General features: G+C 36.6%; 1 protein-coding gene across 4 annotated transcripts in view; it reads left to right on the plus strand.

The window, feature by feature from the left end:
- CPEB4 (cytoplasmic polyadenylation element binding protein 4) overlaps positions 1-17780 on the plus strand; it is a 62250-nt gene extending 44470 nt beyond the window's left edge. For 2 of the 4 annotated variants that reach the window (XM_004679234.2, XM_012722472.1), the window contains 6 exons: positions 3572-3745; positions 7620-7709; positions 8133-8251; positions 9466-9580; positions 10611-10792; positions 13342-16168. In XM_004679234.2, the coding sequence (XP_004679291.1) occupies positions 3572-3745; positions 7620-7709; positions 8133-8251; positions 9466-9580; positions 10611-10792; positions 13342-13569 (908 nt within the window). In that variant the 3' untranslated portion in view covers positions 13570-16168. Of the gene's footprint in view, positions 1-1822; positions 1847-3571; positions 3746-7619; positions 7710-8132; positions 8252-9465; positions 9581-10610; positions 10793-13341 lie in introns of all 4 variants that reach the window. The other 2 variants (XM_004679232.1, XM_004679233.2) reach the window with 2 other exon arrangements.
- Positions 17781-21706: the final 3926 nt, after the last annotated feature.

Here is a 21706-nt window from a genome sequence, read left to right on the forward strand (position 1 = left end):
TAAGCACTCCTATTTCTCTTAATATGGGAAAATGTCCAAATAGACTTTAGAATTTAATCATAAATTCTTTTGTACTAAGCAGTTTAAATTTGTAGTATGAAATCAGGGTTTGAAAATACACATTTGAGAATACTGAGCATATTTGCTTTCTTATTTTGACCTATATAACCTTTATTATTCCTGAAATTATATGTATATGGTTTTAAAATATTGAAAGCTATAGTTTTATGTGAATTGAAAAGCCCACTCTTTCAATTTTTCTCAGAAATTAAGTAACTCAATCAGCTTTTTAAAGTAGAATAATCCAAGATTTTCAAATCTTTGTTTCTACAACTCCCTTACCTTTGAAACAGTTGTATGAATAATGTTCTTAAACAAGCATCTGGTTTTGTAATATCATTTGTCTTCCTAACATCTATCAGACTGACTAAATGAGCAAATTACCCCTCCCCCCAAATTTGAGATGTATGAAAGTGAATATTTAGCTACTGAGGGAGATTTTGTGGTTTTAATCCATTTGCTTGGGTACTTTTGTTGAAATCCAATGTTATCTAATAATGATAAATATGTATTTTGCTATGAGACCATTTCTTTTTGGGAAATACGCATATGGTACTTCTAAGTTAAAATTATACTTGGCATTTATCTAAAGGACAAAGAATTAGACCCTGACCAGTTTTATGTAATGACTTCTTTAAGGTGCTACACCTTTTAACTTTGAACCCATCCAGCTTCCTGTTTAGACCTCATATCCAGCCAAGTCCCCATTTGTCTCTCGGCTCTTTTCCCTGGACATTGCAGCACCCCTGTTATTGGCGTTGTCAGGCGTGCAACTCCCTCTCTCTGTTTACCTAAAGGTCCATTTTAAATGCCACACCTCTGTCTCTCTGATCTTGAATCAGGCCAGTTGCTTTTCCGCCTTTGTTCCTGTTACACCTCACACATCATTGTTATTATAGTAGAAGGCATGTCACGTTCTCATTTGTTTGTATGGTAGTCTGTCATTCACGGTTACTGGTTTCCTTAGTCAGGGCCCTGTGCTATTTATCCATACTGCTTTGCAGGACAGACATCGAATAGGTTTGAGGTCTTTGAACAACCTGGACTTAAAAGTGCTAATTGTTTTCAGGAAAGACATTTTCTCAGAAACTTCCTGATTTAAAGTTTATGTCATCATTTCCTGAGTATTCAGTTGTATGCATGTAGGTATATTATATACTTTCCTTCTCATTTTAGCTGTGTAAAAGTAAACCTACTTATTTATAAAATTCTAAAACAATTCCATTTGGAACATGGTGTAGACAGTTTGATTAAGGAAAAGAAACCTTTGGCTAAAAGAAAACTTATAAATCGCCTAAAGATTTCATTTCTTATGACTTTGTTCATTACAGATTAATCATAAAATTGTTATTTCTCCTGAAGTGATAAAAAAAACTCACAAATTAAAAATTGTAATACTTAACTGAATTGCTAGTTATCCAGAATTTTGAAGGAAAATAAGATTGATATGGTAGTAGTTGGCTTAGGTCATGTTATTTATTCCTTAAGTTTCATATTACTTTGGACTTTAGGTGATGATTATAGCAAAAGTTGTCTTTAAGACACGTAAAGTGCAATACAGCTTAATAGTGTACATGAAAATAAAAAAAAAGAATACATTGAATTGACCTTTCACCATCCACATATCTTGTTTTTGAGACAAAATTATACAGTCAACTTTTTTTTTTTTTTCAGTTTCAAAAGCTGGTAGATGAAATCACAGTTGATTCTTTTGACAATGTTTGAAAGGTTGTTTTTTTTTTTTTTCTCATTTGACATGCAGCAAGGACATATGGGCGAAGGAGAGGTAACATTACTGTTTCTAACTTTTGACTGTCTCACTTGTAATTTGGAGAAGACCCAAGTTGGCTCAATTTTTTACCCTTGTGGGGGAAGGGGGGGGATTAAAAGATAGTTTTGATCCATCCATATTTATGTGTTATAGTTAACATTATAGATAATCTAATTTGAAGGAAATGAATTCTAGAGAAATTATCTGTACAATAGGATTTGGATTTGAATAAAAATAATTTGTCATAAACTCAACTAATTTATAGCAGATTTTCTTCCTTTTTGTCTTTCTGAAAGAAATCTCTTAGAAAAAAATTAAGAATCTTGGAAAAGGGAAGTAGAGTTTGATTAGTCTCAAATGTGATTTTATTGGAGGTTTGAGTATACCTAAATCATACCTACTTTTTAAACAAAGCATTATAAATGAGATTTGGATTAAAATGAGATTAGCTAAATAAATGAATATAGATTACAAACGGGCAGAGGGCCTCTGAAAATTTTAGTCTAATTTCCTTAGATGTGCCTGAGTAAATCTTATTTTGCTGCTGTATGCTTTTGCCTTTTCACAAGAAGTAAATTTGTTAAATAGTTTAGTTTAAAACTGTAAGTGATTTTGAGTATCATTCAGTATATAACCTCCAATTTTATAGTTATTTTTTATCTTCTTTTTATAAATCTTTTGAGTTGTGGTATTATTGGATACATTTCTATGGGCTGTACTGTTATTTGTGTTTAGTAATGAAAGTTGAAAGAAGAGCAAGCGTGGCAATAAAAGGACACTAGAATGTTTCTATGAAAAGGGGACACTGAAGATACATTTCTATAGGATCCATGGGCAAATTATATAGCATCAGAAAGTAAATGGACAGCCTGAAAAGTGCTTGAGTAATCCAAATATTTGTGGCATTGTTTTCCTTATGACTTAAAAGTTCATATTTTGCTGTCAGGTAAATGTGGGGACAATATTAACCACATTAGCATTCCTGGTCTTCTTCCTACTTGTATATTCAGTATGATAGGATTTTCAAACACTAAGCTTTAATGACTAGTTTTTCTAATTAATAGCACATATAACATCCGATAATTACTCAACTAAAAGAAGATGTATCCTTAGTACGCTTAAAAATCTCAAATTCCGTGATGAATTGGCATTATAGAAGTCATTCTGTAATGACAGTGACTTCATTATAGACAATGAAGTTACCTGTTAGTTTAAGTGGTTTTTGACTATATATCCCATTAGTTAAAGTAAAACTAAGATGAGTGCTCACTTTAAAAATCGACTTGTTCATTTTAAATACCTCCTTAGAGGAAATTGTACAAGCTACATTATTTAATTTTTTTTTTTAAAAGTTTAAGTGATTGAGCATCTGCCAGTCAAGTCTACTGCTCAGTGGACTTGTCTAGGCAGCCAGTAGCCATGGGCCTGCCAAGGCCATGCAGTGTGCTACCCACTGCTTTCAAAAGACCGGCTCTCTCCTGCTGTACTTTCATTTCACCTCATTGAAGCTTCTGGATCCTAATGGGATAGTGGAACATCCCTCTATTGAAGCATGGACTTTTTCTCTCACTCAATGGTGACTTTAATGTGATGGGAATTCAAGAGCATATCTGTGGATCCTATGTGACAGTAAGAAAATAAAGCAGTAGCTTTGAGCTTTGTTTGCCTTGTTTTTTGTACAAGATAATCAGCAACAAGGAACTTTTTCTGTTAGCTTTGTTTTCTTGCTTTCTATTGCAGGTCAGTCTTCATTGTTTCCAATGGAAGATGGATTTTTGGATGATGGCCGTGGGGATCAACCTCTTCATAGTGGCCTGGGTTCACCTCACTGCTTCACTCACCAGAATGGAGAAAGAGTGGAAAGATACTCTCGCAAGGTGTTTGTCGGTGGATTACCTCCTGACATCGATGAAGGTATGCCCAGTCTGGCATGTAGTAGGTAACTCGTAGATAGTGGTTATTAGTTATAATCATTTTATTTGGCTTCAGGTTTTTTTGGTTGTGATTGCATTGTTTTTTAACCATGTATTCCTATCATTACATATAACATTAGTACACAGAAGGATGTGGAATAGGACTTTAGGAACCAGCTGAAAAAAGTCATTGCAAGAAATTAAAATAAGTAAAGGTCATTGGGAAAGTTTCTCAAGAATTGTTTGGACAAATATAAATACTGTGTTTTTGTCTGTGTTTGTGCTGTGCTGGTTGAATTCAATGATGTATTTTTCTGTTTCTTCTCTATCTTTTGTGAATGCTTCATAAATGTATATAGTTGATTGCTTAAAAGCTTAAAATATTAGATGAAGGATGAACTTTTGAAAAATGCAGCTAATAGTTGTAACAAGAAAAGGGACCCTAGGGAAGTCATATTCTGTGAGTATTTTTTCCAGTTGTCAAATATTTACATGCTTTCTAAATACCATGGACTCTTTGTAGGCTTGTTTATAGTAGTAACCAAGATAGAAAATCGCTGCTTGCATAGAGTTTACATTCTAATGGGGGAAGGCAGATAACAAATGTCTAAATGTGTAAGAAAATATCACAGAATAAGTGTTGAAAATAAAGCAGGGTAATGTGATATAGTAGGACAATGTGATGCAGGGAATCTTCTGTGATTAGGTGGTTAAGAAAATCGTCTTTCAGGAAGTGATATTTGAGCTGAGACTTGAATAAGAAGCCAGTCATGCAAAGATTTAAAGAACTAGTTGGCCAGCTGTATTTAATTCATCTGTAGGGCTAAGTGATCCTCATAACGATCAAAGTAACCATGAGCATCTATATCTCTGTGGTTGCTTTTTTCCCTTTATTTATTTTGTCTTGGTTTTCTGATTGGAGATAAAAATAATTAGTTTTATAGGAAATAGATGAGTTTGCTCTAAAAATCTATAAGCTCTAACAAGAAAGTTTAATAATATCTCATGTAGGCAGAGATCAAATGGATTGTGCTACTTCATTTTCCTTAAGATGATCAACCTTTTGGAAGTTTGAGACAAAAATAGCTTCAAAGAGCCAAAGGTTGAAATAAATAAAAAGTTTTGTGGTCTACAATGAAACACCTTGCTGGAGGCAGGCTGAAATTTCAGGTAGACTGAATCAGCCCCAAAGGGCAGGGTTTGTTCTGAATGTTTGTCCTGGTCTCCCCATCTGGTCACAATAGTGGCTGCTCTTATTGAGGTCCTGGGTATGTCCTTCTCTTATTTTGGGCTGGAGTTATTATTTTCTTTGCTACTGTGGATGCTAGATTTTTTTACTCCCTAGGGTAAAAGCTTTAGCTCTCCTGAGCCCCAGATGGCCTGTAATGAGTAGATTCTATGCTTACATCCAAAAGAGGAAAGAAGACTGAATTTTAACTGACCTTGCTTGGACCACTCCTTCTCTGGCCTAGATAGTCTGTATCTTTTTTGAAAATTATGGAGCAATCTGAAATGTACAGCTTTACAGTAAATTTTACCAATTTGGTAAAAGAGGTTTAAAGTGAACAAAATTAATGGGAATCAATGATATTCATCTTGCTTTGTATGTAAAGTCAGGTAGGTTGATAAATTAGTAGCAATATAGGTAGGCAGCCTTTCTTTCCACTGTAATATGGCATGTAATACCATGCTGCAGGTTTGTGGGCAAAATGGGGCTGGGGCAGAACATTTAAAACCTAGTGAACTTGGTATTGGAAATGCTTGCCAAATAAGAATTAGTAGCTTAGAGATAACTTGGACAATTCAATCAAGTAGCTCAGCTTGCTTAGAAGCTACCTCAAGGCATAAAACCAAGGCAGAAAAATATTCTACTTGCAAGTTTACAGACAGTGCAGGTGGAAATGGACCTCAGAACACCCAAGGAAGTGCAGACTGAGGAGATAAGGATGTATCTCTCTGAAGGGAAACCCTAGTTCCCTTCACTTTTCTTGTAAAGGTGCTGAGAGAGCTCCTGCCTATACATCAACAGAGCCGGGGGCCTTTTCCTCTCCTGCTTTCATTCTGCTCACTCACCTTACCCAGGAAAAATATGAAGAAGTACAACTTCCAGGTTACACTGACACTGTTCCCCTATTTACTGATCTCACCTGAGCCAAACGTTACTAGAGAAACAGGTGTAGCAGAAAAGAATGTTCTGTTTCACAATCTGGAGATGAAAGTCATTCTACTAGACTGGAACTTGAACATATTTTCAACTCTTTCATGCTCCCTTCTTCTGTCCTACTCAAAGGTCTTATATAGACATGCTTACCGATTCTTTTCAGAACTTCCTTGGAAAATTTTTTTCCTAGTCTATTTATTAGCTGTCCTACTATATTCTATAGCCTAACTCCCATCATTTAAAGTAGCATAAACTGTGATCAGGTCTTTGCTGCCCATCTTTTCCCTTTTCGTCTTCATGAAGTTCAGGAACTTTGATGTCCAAGAAAGTAGGTTTGTTTGGCAAGGGGGGAGAGGGTACCATTTGGAGGATGTGTGTGGTATGTGTATGGAGGGGGTCTGCTCAGAGATCTCAGTAACAGTGTACATGGTAATTAAATCTTAGTTTCTAAATCCCTTTTGTTGATGAAAGGAACCAGGACTTCTTGAAGGGAAAATTATTACTGATTTTAGGGCTCAGGCTTATAAAGAAGACGAGAGCCTGAGGTACCTACTTGGGTCACAAAGTATGGAAATACTTAAAGAATGGTGGGAATATGTCAAAAATGATGGGAATAGAGACTCCCACTGGCCAAATCAGTGATTACATTAGTATCAGAATAAATGAGATTATGGCTCATTGAATGCAGTAGGCCCATATGGATAAATAAGGGGAAAAGGAAAAGCCTTCCTTAGTGTACAATACTAACTAGTAAATGTAGAAGGAATATGGAAATAGATAAGCAGCATTTGGCAGCTACCATCCACTGTGGTAGATGACACAGGCAGGAGTTTTCAGTGGCTGCCAAGGCTGATGAGGGAGCAGGATATTAATGCATAGCACAGTACCCTCCCCAGCTCCCTCAAACCTCCCACCCAATACTAATCAAATAGAAACAGGGGAGTGGTGTTTTTTTGTGAGATACCCACTGGGCCAGGTGGTCACTATTAGCATGCCCAGCATGGGACAGGGCGATACATCATCACACTGACTTTTCTGTTTCATGAGCTGGCCCTGAGGACACAGAGTACAGAACCAGATTGAGAGTCATGATGCAGAATAATGGCCTGTGTATTTTAAGACTGTAAAAGACAGGAAAGAATGAGGAGCTGTTCCAAACTGAACTTTCCAAACTGAAAAAGACTGATGCTCTCGAGACATGACCACTAAATGAAGCATGTTTTGGATAGGGTTATGGATCAGGAAACAAAAGAAATACACTGGAATCGTCTGGCTTTTGGATGGAGTCTGTGAACACAGTAGACTGGTAGCAGTGTTGATTTCCTGGTTAGAAGGGTTTTATGAAGGTTTATAAGGTAGTGACCTTTATTGATCAGTGGCTTTTTGGGGTTATACAGTCTCATGTCTGACAAAGGTTGATTGATGGGTTGATGGTTCATGTGCACATACAGACAGAAGGAGGAGGAGGATTAGAGAAGGAGGGAGAATTAGAGAAGGCGGAAGAATTAGAGAAGGAGGAAGAATTAGAGAAGGAGGAATAGAGAAGAGATGGCACATGTAAAATATTAATAGCAGGGAAATCTAGATAAAGGGTATGTAGTTTTTTGTACTCCTTATAAATAGTAGGTTTAAAACTTTTTTTTTTCTAAACTACTGTCCCAAAGTGATTACAGAAATATTTAAATCTACTTTTTTTTTCTTTGTCATTCATTAGATGAGATCACAGCTAGTTTCCGTCGCTTTGGCCCTTTGATTGTGGATTGGCCACATAAAGCAGAAAGCAAATCCTATTTTCCTCCTAAAGGTAATTGTCAAAATTCGACATAGATATAATCTTACATTGTTTAATAAACACTAAAATTTTCTATTGTTAAACTTGTATTTTCTAAATATGCCTTAAAATTTCTACCTAATATATAGTTTCAGTTCAAATTTAATTGTACTACATTGTTTAATAAACACTAAAATTTTCTATTGTTAAACTTGTATTTTCTAAATATGCCTTAAAATTTCTACCTAATACATAGTTTCGGTTCAAATTTAATTGTACTGTAACAGATCTTTCAAGATAATACCAAATTGATCTTAATGTTGATATTATCTACCTTTGGGTAGGAATATTGAGTTTTAATTTTCTTCCTTCCCTAGTTTCACTCTTTCTTTGCATTGAAGAATTACAAAAATGTAAGAAACCATACACACCTTCTTTTTTTCCTTTTTTTGACAGGCTATGCATTCCTGCTGTTTCAAGATGAAAGCTCTGTGCAGGCTCTCATTGATGCATGTATTGAAGAAGATGGAAAACTCTACCTGTGTGTTTCAAGTCCCACCATCAAAGATAAGCCAGTAAGTACAGTCTAGCCTGAAAATAGCTTCTTGATTTTGCTTCCATTCACCAGCTCTGAAATCCACAGACATATTGATGTGCCTTTTAATTAACACATTTGGAAGAAGAATCAAAATGAAAAAGTTTTATTATTGTTGTCAATAGCACTCTATTTGTGCTTATTATTTGGTCATTGAATTTTTGCTTAATTAAAATATTGACAAATCTGTAGTATTAAAGGGCTTTACTTGATAATGCATTGATGAGTTGGCTGTATTACCTCTGAATACTAGAACTCAAGTTACAAGTATGGGTACTTCTTTCTCCTTTCTCTCTTTGCCTGTGTACTCTTACTTTTGCCTGTGGTACTCTTCCAAAATAAAATGAATTATGTGCATACATATATATTTACATTACATATTAGGATATATTTTTTTCTTTTTGGAGAAGTTTTTCATCATAAAATTTAGTATTTAGGAATAGTAGCATCCGACCTGTTTTGACTAATCTGGTAAATCAGGAATTTATTGTCTCTTAGCCAAAGCACCTAAGGATGAATGGAATTGTTAGTGAGCTCAGCTAAAGCAAAATTTTGTGGCACTCCTGTTAGTGCCTTGGGCCTTAGTGAGAGTTCCTGTGGCGTAGACTCTTTCTAGTTATGTTCCTTAGGACTTTGTTGGTGCGCATATTAGGAATACCCCTTACCAACCCATAGCCCTTGGGTAGGCATTTGTAACTATTAACAAATGCAGACAACTAAAATGGAGTAAATAGTTCTTGGTTGACTGAGGTAATAGATACATGGAAGTGTTTTATCATTAATATTTTCACTTTGAACTACTTTTTGAAATAGTGCACCACATTTACCAGTGTACTCATTAATATCAAATATGAGATTAATTTTGAATTTTGTGTAAATTGGAGGATTGTGTAGGATAGAGGCTCAAGTAGACTTGCAAACAGCTAATTAACCTGTGAATAATTAAGGACTTATGAAGTTATTTGGTATATAATAAGCAATTAATTTGAATTCTGTACCTTGGTTCAGTTTGCTCTTAAATGTAAAATGAAGGGTGAGGAGACACTATTTTTAAGATTTTTCTAGCTTGATATCCTTGCTGACTAGTAATTATGTGAATTATTGCTTTTAAAAGTTAAATATACTACAATAAAATTAAATGTATTTCCACCATAATTTTCAAATTGAGAAAGAGACATTTTGTTTGCACATTAGGTACAAATTCGACCTTGGAATCTCAGTGACAGTGACTTTGTGATGGATGGTTCACAGCCTCTTGACCCACGAAAAACCATATTTGTTGGTGGTGTCCCTCGACCATTGCGAGCTGGTATGATTTAAGCAAAATAAAAATCCTCTTTATCCTTTACTATCCTTGCATTAATGGCTAAGAATAAGAGTTGTAGAATCAAAATGTCTGGGTTCGAATTCCTGTGTTCTGCTTCCAGTCAAATTGAGTGACCTTATACAAGTTGCTGACTTTCTTTACTTCTCACTGTTCTCATCCATCAAGTGCAGTAATAAGTGTAACTACTCTAAATAGAATTGTTTTGAGTGTTGAAGAGACAACAAACACAGAATGCTTAGCATAGTGCTCACAAAGCTACTGATCACCACTCTATACTCATCATCCCTTCAGAAATATATTAATGAGTTATGTTGTTGTGTGTTGTTTCTCACATCCTCATGTGCTCATCAGCTATTTGCTGAGCTCTGAAATATACAGTAGGATTCTCAGCAGTAAAATGTATTTTAGAGTAGTATACCAAAGAAGTTACATCTCCTACCTTGAGTAATTTGAGGTTTAAAAGTATAAGAGAGATAAAAGCATAAGGACAAATGTGGTTTCACAATTGTAATATATCACAGGGAAGAAAATACAATCATTATTTAAATTTTTATTAAGAAAAATTAGCAAATAACCAGACTGAGGGGACTTGGGGAGAGGTAAGCTAGAGACCCCCAAACAAAGAATCTACTAATAATTTTCAGTTTCAGATGACTATTTCATATAGCAGTACATTGTTAACTAGTAAATATATGGCAGCAACATGCTAGAGGAGACAGTTCAGTTGCCACCCAGAACTGTCATCACTTAATCATCTGTGACCACAGGTGAATTGCTCATCCTTTCCAGCGATGCCTCAGTTTCCCAGGGAAATTAGCACTGACTTAATTAGGAGGATTGTTACAAAGAGACTCTCTGATCTCAATTAGAGACAAAAGACAATGGGTTGTAATAACAACTTTGATTTTAGTAATGACACACTCAGAATACAGAAGAACTGTTTTTGATGAAGTCTTTGGTGAGCCAGGTGAATTTTCCTATTTCACACACCCTCTGCATCTTTCTCATTTAGTGGAACTTGCCATGATAATGGATCGGCTGTATGGAGGTGTATGCTATGCTGGGATTGATACCGACCCTGAGCTGAAATACCCAAAAGGAGCTGGGCGAGTTGCATTCTCTAATCAGCAGAGTTATATAGCTGCTATCAGTGCCCGCTTTGTTCAGCTGCAGCATGGAGAGATAGATAAACGGGTAAGTCCTGCACTACATTCTGGAATTTTCTAGAAGTTATCCTCTAAAAATGTTTTATCACCAAAATTAGAATGAGGGAGGAAATTCTACATGATAATAAATTGACACAGTTATGCCTATAGGACCAAAGCAATGTGTTCTGTAATACAGCTAAGAAATTCCTATGAATTTCTTCTCTTAATCTTTTGCATAACCAGAACACTCACTGTAACCAATTTTCTTGGTCAATTTAATTTCCTAAACTGTCACCTCCATTTACTCATATATTCGGTTAATATTTACCAAACCTTTTGTATTATATCAGGTATACAAACATGAATGCCCTTGAGATCTCCTGATCTTTGTTTTTCCTTAGCAAGCCCTATTTTCCACTGCACTGCGTAACAACTAGTTGAATAAATTCACTTCCAGGGCTAAATGTCTTAGAAATATTTCTCTGTAAGAGATGGAAGTAAAAGAAATCATAATCTTTTCCTTTGAAGTCTATTCCACTACCTCAAATTAGGTACTAATTAGTGTTATTTCCAGCACTTTTAAAAATTCCTTTTTGCTGGGTTTATCCTCTGAATCAGTAAGCTGGAGGAAACTTCATAGAGCTCCTTCCTCTGTTGCATTTGAAACTCTATATTCCAGTATGTGTCTTATTTCTTTGCATTCACAGATTTCTTATCGTTGTGTTTCATGCACTCAACAGATGTTTTAATGCCCAGGACAGGAAGTTCCTGTGCTCATGAGTTTATGTTCTGGTAGATCGATTGCTATCTGATATCAGTACTACTCCAAGCATGCCCTGTGAACCAGCTGCCACTTGGCAAATTGGTACTCATTTGTGTTAAAATAGGAATTTATACACCAGGTTGTGAATCAGTTCTATTAGCATGCATGATGACCAACTCAGCTGACATCTTTTTTAAAGATTTATTTATACATACAAGGGCTCTGGGGTACAGGCCAGAGGATTCACCAGAGACAGAAAGGGGAGAAAAGAAGCAGGTCAACTGAAATACACCTAGCTGAGAGGCAGGACAGGAGAGGTCTGCTGTACCATGTGGGTAGTTCCCTGGCTGGGGACCAAACTCTTGCTGCTGGTAGCTTCATAGTGCTGCAACTTAACCTCTTGCACCACCAGGAAGACCCCATATATTCTGAAAGACCTTGGTGAAGGAAGCAGTGTATTGATTTATATACAGGTATGAGCTCCTTTCTTGCTAGACTGGCACTTTCATTAGGACTGACTTAGATGTCTAATATTCTAGGCACTATGCTCAAAGAAGCCTTGATTGATTGATTGTATCGTGGTGGTCAGCATGTAGAGGAGCCTGTCACTAGTGGTTTACACCCATTGCTCATACTTCCCATCATGTATGTTTTACTTGAACAGCAGTGGTCATCTTACCATGCTGTGAATATGTTAAAGAGAAAGGTACAGCTTCAATTATAAGTGAAGGAAGCAGGCAGGAGTAATTGCAGTATATGTTAACATGGCTACTTCATTTTTATTCCCACTAAAAAGAGTCCTTATCTGAGTAAACTGTCCCTCTTGCTTCACTCCTTCATTCCAACATACACTTCAGAGTTGTACAGTTAGTCATTATAAATTCTGACTTAATTTTTTCTGCTGTGATCAAAGTCTTTGATTGGTGTTCTTGTCACTGTGAATGCCATGGAATGGCCTTCAGGGCCAGAAGTTAATACTCTAGTTCTGTCTGCTCGCCCTGCCTTCCGTGTCATTCTGCTTTTGTTCAGAGCTAACCTTTGTCAGGATTACTTGTCAGAACTGGATGGCACCAGTGATGGTGACAGCCTGACAAAAGGGGGTTTCAACCATGAATCTCTCCAAGACTAAAAATAAACAACTCTTGTAGCTGGTGAATTAATAGCCAGGTTATTTTTAATGCTTGAGAGGCTCAAATGACAGGTTGGTGTATTCAGCACTGGAGCAGGCCCCGTTTAATAAATTCACCTCTGACTGTTGGACTCAAACATACCATTCTTAGTGACCAAGAACAAAGCGCAGTTTTAGATGGTGAGTAATATGCTGCAGAGCTAGTTCCCCCAGAGTTCCAGGTTTGTGATTATCACCCAAACTGTGTGCGCTGGAAATAGAAACCATGAACCAAGCTTGATTACAACTCAGAAGCTTGTGACTCAGAAGTCAGGCATCTTCCCTCTCATTTGAATATTGAAGTGCTATTTTGTGGAACTTGGAAGCTCTTTGTTGGTTTTGTTTAAATTATCATTCCACATATGACAAAAATTTCAGATCCACTCCTTAAAATGGTGGTTTGTGTCTCTGAAACCTCCTGTGGGCTTGGTCTCATAATGTCCTAGTCTAAACAGTTGGCTTGACTTTGTTGTTTCTGGTGGAATCCCATTTCCCCGTGAAAGTGTTTATTTTTGTAAAATGACGGGCATGAAAACCTTACCAGGTTCTTGGACTGTCTTCACTTTGGGCGCCGTGGCACAGTGGGTGGAAGTGTCCGCAGGGTAAGAGTCGCCTGTTCCAATTACTGAAAAATGTAAACTCCTTTCTTTTTGTTTGATTGCAGGTGGAAGTTAAGCCATATGTCTTGGATGATCAGCTATGTGATGAATGTCAGGGGGCCCGTTGTGGGGGAAAATTTGCTCCATTTTTCTGTGCTAATGTTACCTGTCTGCAGTATTACTGTGAATATTGCTGGGCTGCTATTCATTCTCGGGCTGGCAGGGAGTTCCACAAGCCCCTGGTGAAGGAAGGCGGTGACCGTCCTCGACATATTTCATTCCGCTGGAACTAAAGGATTACTACAGTGCTCATTTTCAGGCCTCAGAATAAGTGCACTCTTCTGTTAATTCTGACCCCTTCCTCATCCTCTTCACGCTGGCATGTCCTTTTGTAGCCGTCTATAACTTAACAGTAGTATAATGAAAAGAATGACCTATAATATAGGTGTTTTGTAGATTCTTGTGTCACTGAAAACGATATGTATGAACTCCTTTTTCATATTGTCAACATGTTGTGTGGAAGTTTTCTTCTCTTGTTCTGCTGGAGACCAAGAGGACCCCAAACTTCCTGCAACATTTTCTTAGAGGAGAGAGAGAAATATTAAAAGAGAAATGAAACAATAGAATATTTTGGGTTTTTAATTAAATTATTGTTAATAATATAACATATAAGAGTACTTTTATTAAAGTAACCATGCAACAAGAACACTATCGGTCTATCCTGACATAAATTTCCCCAGGGAAGTGCTTTTGCTTTTTCCTTTCTTTTCTTTCATCTTTTGGCCTCTCTCTTTTCTCCATCCCCTTTTTATTCCTTTAACAGCAATGGAGGAAGTTAACCATTATTAACAGGAAAGAGCATGTTAAAGCAAACACGAATGCATGAGCGATACTGAAGCAGCATTATAACAAATTTTGAGGGGTTTGAGGCAGAATATAATTTCATTATGCCTCAGAGTTACTACCACATCAGGTAGTTAAAAAAAAAAAAAAGTAAAGTAGGCAGAGCTAGGTTTATTTTCTTTTAAACAATTTTTGAAATTCAGAATGTAAAAATTGGGTAAATTTACTACTGAGGGGAGTGCACTTATTTATTTTTGAACGTACTTATCTGGTCACAGCCCCAGGAAACCTACCAAAGCTAGAATTAATGACAACTGGTGGGAAAACTAGCATTTCCTCTCCTGAAGAACAAATGTATAAATTTTATTTTTGATGTTATATATAAACTCTATATCCTAATTTCCTAACACTCATCAGGTGTCAGCCTTTGCTCTCCATTTTGACATTAAAAAGAAGAAACAAAGCAGATCTAGAGATACCTCAAGGAAATCATTCTTGATTTTGTGTTACAGTACACTTGTAGCCCAAACAGACAAAACCAACATACAAATTGGCCGCTGATTGGCTTACTTTTAGATTTAAAGTTACTTTGGGTATCCTGTAATTTAGTTGTAACATAGAAAATGAAAAAAAAAGTTAAAAAAAAGTTAAGTAGTTGCAAAGTGTTTTGCACTGTTGAACTAAGTAACTGTGTAAATCTGTGCAAAGGTACGTATGTTTATCTTACTCTTCCTATAAAATAACATTACAGTTTCAGAACTTAGCATGGGACATAGTCAGTGTTTGAAGTGCCAACTTCATCAAGTAATGCATGCTTTATTATAAATAAAATTCTAGCTTTGAAAGGCGTTATTATATGTTGAACAGTATGCTTCAGGGGTAAATATAAAAGTCTCTTGAAGCCCTGGTCATGGAAGTAACTTTTGTTTTAATTGACATTCTCTTCTTAAATGCCCTATCCACCATTGAAAGGATTATTCTCGGTGTGCAAAACATTAAAACAAAACAAATAAAAAAACACAACAAAAAACAACCCAATGGCAATCTTGCTAGTTGTGCTACCTAACAGTACCATCTTGGAGCCTTCAAAACCAAAGACTTGCCCAGCACTATGGTGGAACACCTGGCTGATGACCCCTACTGATTCTCTTTAGGAAAAGCAGTCCTTTACTTTTAACACAGGCTTTAATGGACTATATACCTGTTAAGTTCCAAAGGTCAAAATGGAGGCATTTGCTGTCTAATGGTCAAACAGAGAAAGGGAGCTGCTTTTAAGGAATTCCCTGCAAATACCGGAAGCAGTCGTGCGGATGGAGGGTGTGCTTGTGTAGCTGGACAGGGACTTTTTTTTCTTTTCTCCTGAACTACATAATTCTAATCGGAATGTTCATTTGCCTCTTTTTATTCTTTTCATTGCTTGTAGGTGGCTTGGGGTGTGCTATTGTGCTGTTCCTACTCAGTAAACAGGTGTGATGAGTTAACAAGAAATAACACTGTTTGAGAACTAGCTTTGAATAATAATTTTTCCCTTTGTACATGACCTGCTGAATTTCGGTACAGTGTTTTTGTAGCTAACTTATTTTGTCATGCACATAATGTATATTTGTTATGCACTACTTTTGTATATCTTGTTTTTCCAACAGTGAACATTTTTAGGCACACTTTTCACTGACGGGATATCTCTTTATGCAATACCTCAATTTTTCATATTGCAAAGAGTAGCTTTTTGTACTTTTATTACTGAGAGATCTTCATATACTTCATTTTTTAATATAAATAATTTTAATAAATTTTATTTTCTTATATTCTGCTTTTTATACATTTCAGTGCTCTGCATACATTTTAAATTATGAATGTTGTGCACTGGCAATGCTATTTTAGAGTCTGCAGAGAAGAGAAAGCATGTTGCTTAAACATCCTTCCCCAGCACCAGCCGTTGGTGTACCTATAAGTTAAGAAATAGTCTATGTAAAGTCACAAATTAACGAAGAAAATTCGCATGGAAATGACAGATAACACTGTAGTTCCTAAAAAAAAAAAAAAATTAAATGCATAAGCCTAGGGTAGAAATTTAAAATAACAAAATTGTCTACAGCTTCTTACTAAGTTTTTAAAATTATTCATAACGCAGACATTTTTGGTGAATGTTTAGCCATTTTTAATATTAATAAATTGATGTTAAGTGTTTGATTCAGAGATGTCTGCTCTTTTAAATTCTATATAAAGAAAAAAAATAGCCTGCGTGAGACAGGTGTGTAATGTTAGTATGCATGACTAATGTAAGAAATTGTTATTCTACTAATATTTACTTGTGATTGTGTGACAAGCGTGTTTACAGATTATTTGGTTACACTTCAATTTACAGGGCATAAACAATTATTATCTATTACTCTGAACTTTATTGATTACATGTCCTTCAGATTACATGGGATTGTAGTTGGGAGTTACCATGTAACTCAAAACATAATTAACATGTAATTAGTTTACAGATTTTAGGGTATCACTTCAATTTACCAAGCATGTAGTTCTAGCGCACTAGCATGGCACCAGCCATGTACTTACAATGTAGTTACAGAGTAATTACATGGTTATTTTTGCAATGTAAAATAAAGTGTTTCTGATTATTTTCTATGTAAAGGAACCCTCTCCCTGCCCCCTCTGGTCCCCACGCTTTGGTATAATATATCTACTTCTCCATACACAGACCTCTGCAGAATGCAAAATAAAACTTGCAGTGAATGAATTTAGCATTTTAGGAGAGTGCTGTTGGAAAGACTTGATAATTCACCCCTTTTGTTTTGAAGAGTTGAATCTTCTGTTCAAAGGTGATTTAAAACTTGAATGTGATGAATTGTGGCAAGTTAACTTCAAGTTATGTGCAATACTTATTTCAAACTTTTGAAAGATCTTTGCAGTGTAATTCTTTGTTTTTAATCGCAGACATTTAAAAATGTCATTTTCTACTGTTAAGAGTAATCCTCTTTCTTGCTGGTGTTTCTAAAGAAAAGAATCAGAAATCAATCTTTCTACTAATGTAAATTTGAGATTATTTTTAAAAATGGAATAAAAGAGGTTTTGGTCATTTGCTTTATTTTATTATCTTATTTTAAAGCTACTGTGATTGATAGCATTGTAAGAATTGGGACAATATTGTATTCAACTGTTTTATTTTTTATATTTTTAAAATTTAAAGTATAATTAGTTTTTATAATTTTCATCAGATTTTTGTTATATTTTTTGGAAGTGAAACTTTTAGCAAGTGGGTGTCTAGTTTTTACTAATCCCTAATGTTTTTTTCCCAGTGTATTGCTCATATTATTAGAAGGAAAAGTTATTTAAGTATGTCAGTTCATTGTACTACTTGGCTGAATTTCCATATAGTTTTTACTGTGTATGGGGAGGTTGTAGTATTTATTATAGCATTTTAAATAAGGGTAATTCATTTTTTATTAAAGTCATTTTCACGTTAAGTTCCTATTTTTGTATGTTCTACTCTTAAGTTATATAACACAGTTCCTTTTTTAAAAGAGTTCATTTGTTGAAGTGCTAGTGGAAAATTAATGTTATTAAATAGTTTGCAAATGACTATTTATACCAGTATGCATATAATTTTTAAATATTTGTAATGTGAGATGTTGAATGAATAAAACTTTTAACTCAACTTTCTCTTAATATACTGATTTATTTTCAATATAAGTGGACTGTGCTTTCCAAGGTTGGGAATATAACATTTAAGTAGTATTTCAAAGATAGCCTGGGGCCAAGGCAGAGCAAAAAGCGTATGAAAAGGTAGCAGTGACGTAAGTAGTAGTGACAAGTGTGCATTACTGGCATGGGCCTGCGCTGATAGTTCACATGCTGCCTGGCAGAGGTCTTTTTATGTGTGGCTGTCATTGTGCTTGTAGGGCCTATACTCAGGATCTGAGACTTCAGTCACCGACTTAAGGCCAAATGTGCAATAAAAGTAAGGAAACATGTTTATTTAATAAGAAAAGTCAGTATCTGGGAGATTGCGGTGACTCTGGACAGTGTGTGAGAGGCTGTCAGGGCTGAATTTCCTTCATTACAGTAGTTCCCCAAAACCCACTCTTTCTTAACCATAATAGTCAAGCTATTTTAATAACCTCGTTTGGTGGTTATTGGGTGTGTAACCACACCCAGTTCAAAAGGCAAATAAGTATTTTAGGAATTTGAGCAATAAAGTCTGATCCAAAGTCATGGGAAAAGTACATTCCTGATTTAAAAAGGGGACATGGAAGATGTCAATGAAACAAATTAAAGGTTAATATTTTTCCTGAAGTACGCAGTGACAAAATATTATAGTAAGCCACCTGTGCTTTTATTCTCCAAGAAGTGGTCTTCAGAGTACTCAGGCCTCATTATGGAAAAGGATAAACAATAAAAACTTCTGTAATCAAATAAACTTAGGAGATGAGGCACCCCGTTTCTTGAGGAGGTCAAAATACACAATTAGCTTATTAAACCTTTGAGAAGTTCTACAATGAAGAAACGGATTTCCTTTATTTAAAGTAACCCTTCCCCCCCCCAAAAAAAAAAAATTCCTTAGACCACAGACTGTTAAGAGATCCTGTGAAACATACTTGGGATACATGTTCTATAGGTTAGTATGTTTTCTGGTGCTCTTGGTGCTGTCCCTCCTTTGAACAATGGACTGACTCCATAGTCATATCTAGAGCTGTCACCTTTGTCCACAAGTAACTATTGGGGTTCTACCCACATGCCCAGTTTCTAATCCCTATTCCATTTCCAAGTCAGCTCCTTCCTTCCGCCTCCCTCTACGCCTACCCCAGAATTTAAAAAAAGAAGTTCTGCAGAATGAGCCATCACCTAGCAAAGCTATTTTGATCCTACTGCTCACTGGCTCAGACCAGCCCTTGCTTCTCACAAGTGTTACGAAACCTCTTGTTAGCAACTAAACTCCCAGTCAGCTATTCTGTCATATGCTGTCTGCCTATCTCATACTTCATAGCATTTCCCTCCTTCAAAATGTCTCTTGATAAAGTTCCCCCAGCACTGTCACCCCCACCCCACACTCTGAGAACAAGGATCCCAAACCTTGAATAAACTCTTTTAAGAATTCAGAAAACGAACATGTGTCCCTACTACCAGCTCTTTTATCTAGCAATACCAATGCAGCCTCTTGGGAGAGAACATTTTGTTTTGGCACGCCTGAATCTTGTGGAGATATTTTAGGTTCACTTCATCTTCTAGTCAAATTGGATGTCAATGGCTGGTTGGAAAAAATATCTTATTGTAATTCAGTGTTGTGACCAGAGATTCCCTTTAGGAAGTTAAAAATGAACAGCTGCCTCCAAATTGAGGGTGCTCACAAACCACCCATGTTTTCAGTTGCATAGAATCTTATGGTGTGTGACTTGTGTGTAGGTGGAAGGATGGTGTGAAGGGGGTGAATCAGGGTACACAAATGCCAAACACTAAGCCTGAGCTTGCTTTATCCTTTTCATGGGCATGCTATTTCAGCAAGCAAGGCTTTGGTACCATAAAAGTGCCAGTGTGATTGAGCAAATGTCATAATCTCCAACCCTGCTCCCAGCCCCCTCCAACACCAACAGGGAGAAGAAAAGAAGCAACCATACCCAGGAACAACTCCATCCTTCTCCCCAAGAACCCACTAGTGCCCATATGGCATTTTAAACTTGTTCTGAAATAAGTTACCCAGGAACAGAACTCATGGTAATACGGATCTACAAGGTTGTAGGCATAAACTAAAGATCTGAACCTCCTTAATGGAACATCTGGAGGCAAAATTCACTTGTCAAATCTGAGGGAAAAGTGGAGCATCTCCTTTAAGTGTGCAAAGATGGACAGGGCAGGATGCAGAGCAACCTTGTGTATGTGTCTTTCTGGTCTCCTGACTGTGCAATGAAAATGGTTTGGTTCTGGAAGCGGAAATTAGTCACTGCTGATCACCTGTGGTGTGTCAACACTTCTACATGTGAACCTGGTTAACAACTCCATGGAACCCTGAACAGAATGTGAAACCATCTTACGGTGAAACTGGCTGATTTGCAAAGTGATACAGCTAGTATGTGGTGAGGTCTGGATTCCAACCTTATCTACTAAATTCTCAAGTCTCCCTTTATTAACCTCTGGGCCATTGGAGTGCCAGGGGATAGTATTGTTTTTTTTTTTGTTTGTTTGCTTTTTTAAAGATTTATTTATTTATTCATATAGAACTGGGGTACAGGCCAGACATGCGGAGGGTGAGAGGATTCACCAGAGAAAGAGAGGGGAGCAGAACAGGCAGATCTATGAAGTACACCGCTGAGGGGAGTGGCGGGTGGGTCAGGAGAGGTCTGCCGCGCCATGTGGTCACCTCCGGGGCAGGGGGTATCGAACTCATCAGGAAGTGACTTAAGCTTCTTAGTGCTGTGCTTTAACCAGCTGCGACACCAGGGAGGGCCAAGGGATAGTATTGTTTTTAAGGTTGGGTTTTGTTCTTAAAACTAGAGTTTCATTTCTAAACCTAATCTGAATTTAAGTACCTGAAAGTATATAGGATGGTGAAACAAAAGTTGCAACAGAGATAGGAGTTTTGATTGTGAGTCTTGAAATGTGGTCATGTATTTCCCTAAGAACTAACTCTGGGTTCAAGTTATAGAGTTGGGCAGTAGAGGTCAGGTGGAAGCTCTCCTTCCTGACAAACCTGGATGACTCAAGTCTACCCCTGTAGTTTTAGTTGGCCTTATTTGGCCTCCCTTAAACATATCTCTGTGGTTCAGTAGCCAGATGTGGGTATACACTCCAGGAATGAGGCAGGTAGTTGAAATGCCATTGCTATTCACCGTAAGGAACTACAGACTGCTCTGATTTAAGAAATGGTCAAGAAGTTATCCTGAAATGATACTATTTTCAAACCCACCAGAAAATCATTTCCCTTTGTTTTGTTTCACAAGATTATCTTTAACAGTAACAGGGACAAACTATTCTTCAGCATAGTTATGTTGTCTCCCAAATTGCCAGGGGATTAAGAAGTGGTCCAGTCAACCATAATCACATGGTATCAGGAAAGGATAGATGGATGGATGGATGGATGGATACATACACATAAACATAGAAGCACATACATCAGATCTTTTTTTTTTTTTAGATTAAAGGAAAATCTCATCAAAGAGAAAGGCTTAATTGCTTTTTGTAGAACTATAATTAAACAACACATTCTGTACAGAAATTGAGCCTCTTCTCATGCATCTCATCCTTTGAGACGCTGCATGGTTTCTGTAATCTCATAAAAATAGCTCTGAAATCCAAAGGAACCAGGGACAAGCTTCTTTCCTAGTGCGTCCTGTGAATATTAAAACAGCACTGGAATATTTTGCTTCTGGACTGAGATGTCAGAATCATTAAAATAGATTAAAATTCTCTGCTACAGAGAATTTATATTCCTGATTTTCTATGCATATTTAAAGAAAAAGAAAGAGAGAAGAAGCATTTGCCATTTTTAGAGCACCGGAGCCCTGGAATGCTCAGCTTTGATCTTTGCGGGAGCCTGAACAGCTGTTCCTGAACAGATGTGATGCTGTACAGCCGGGAAGAAACCAACTT

Source organism: Condylura cristata, unplaced genomic scaffold, assembly GCF_000260355.1.
Source record: "Condylura cristata isolate star-nosed mole 26May11 unplaced genomic scaffold, ConCri1.0 scaffold00008, whole genome shotgun sequence".
In the NCBI taxonomy this organism is placed as follows: Eukaryota; Metazoa; Chordata; class Mammalia; order Eulipotyphla; family Talpidae; genus Condylura; species Condylura cristata.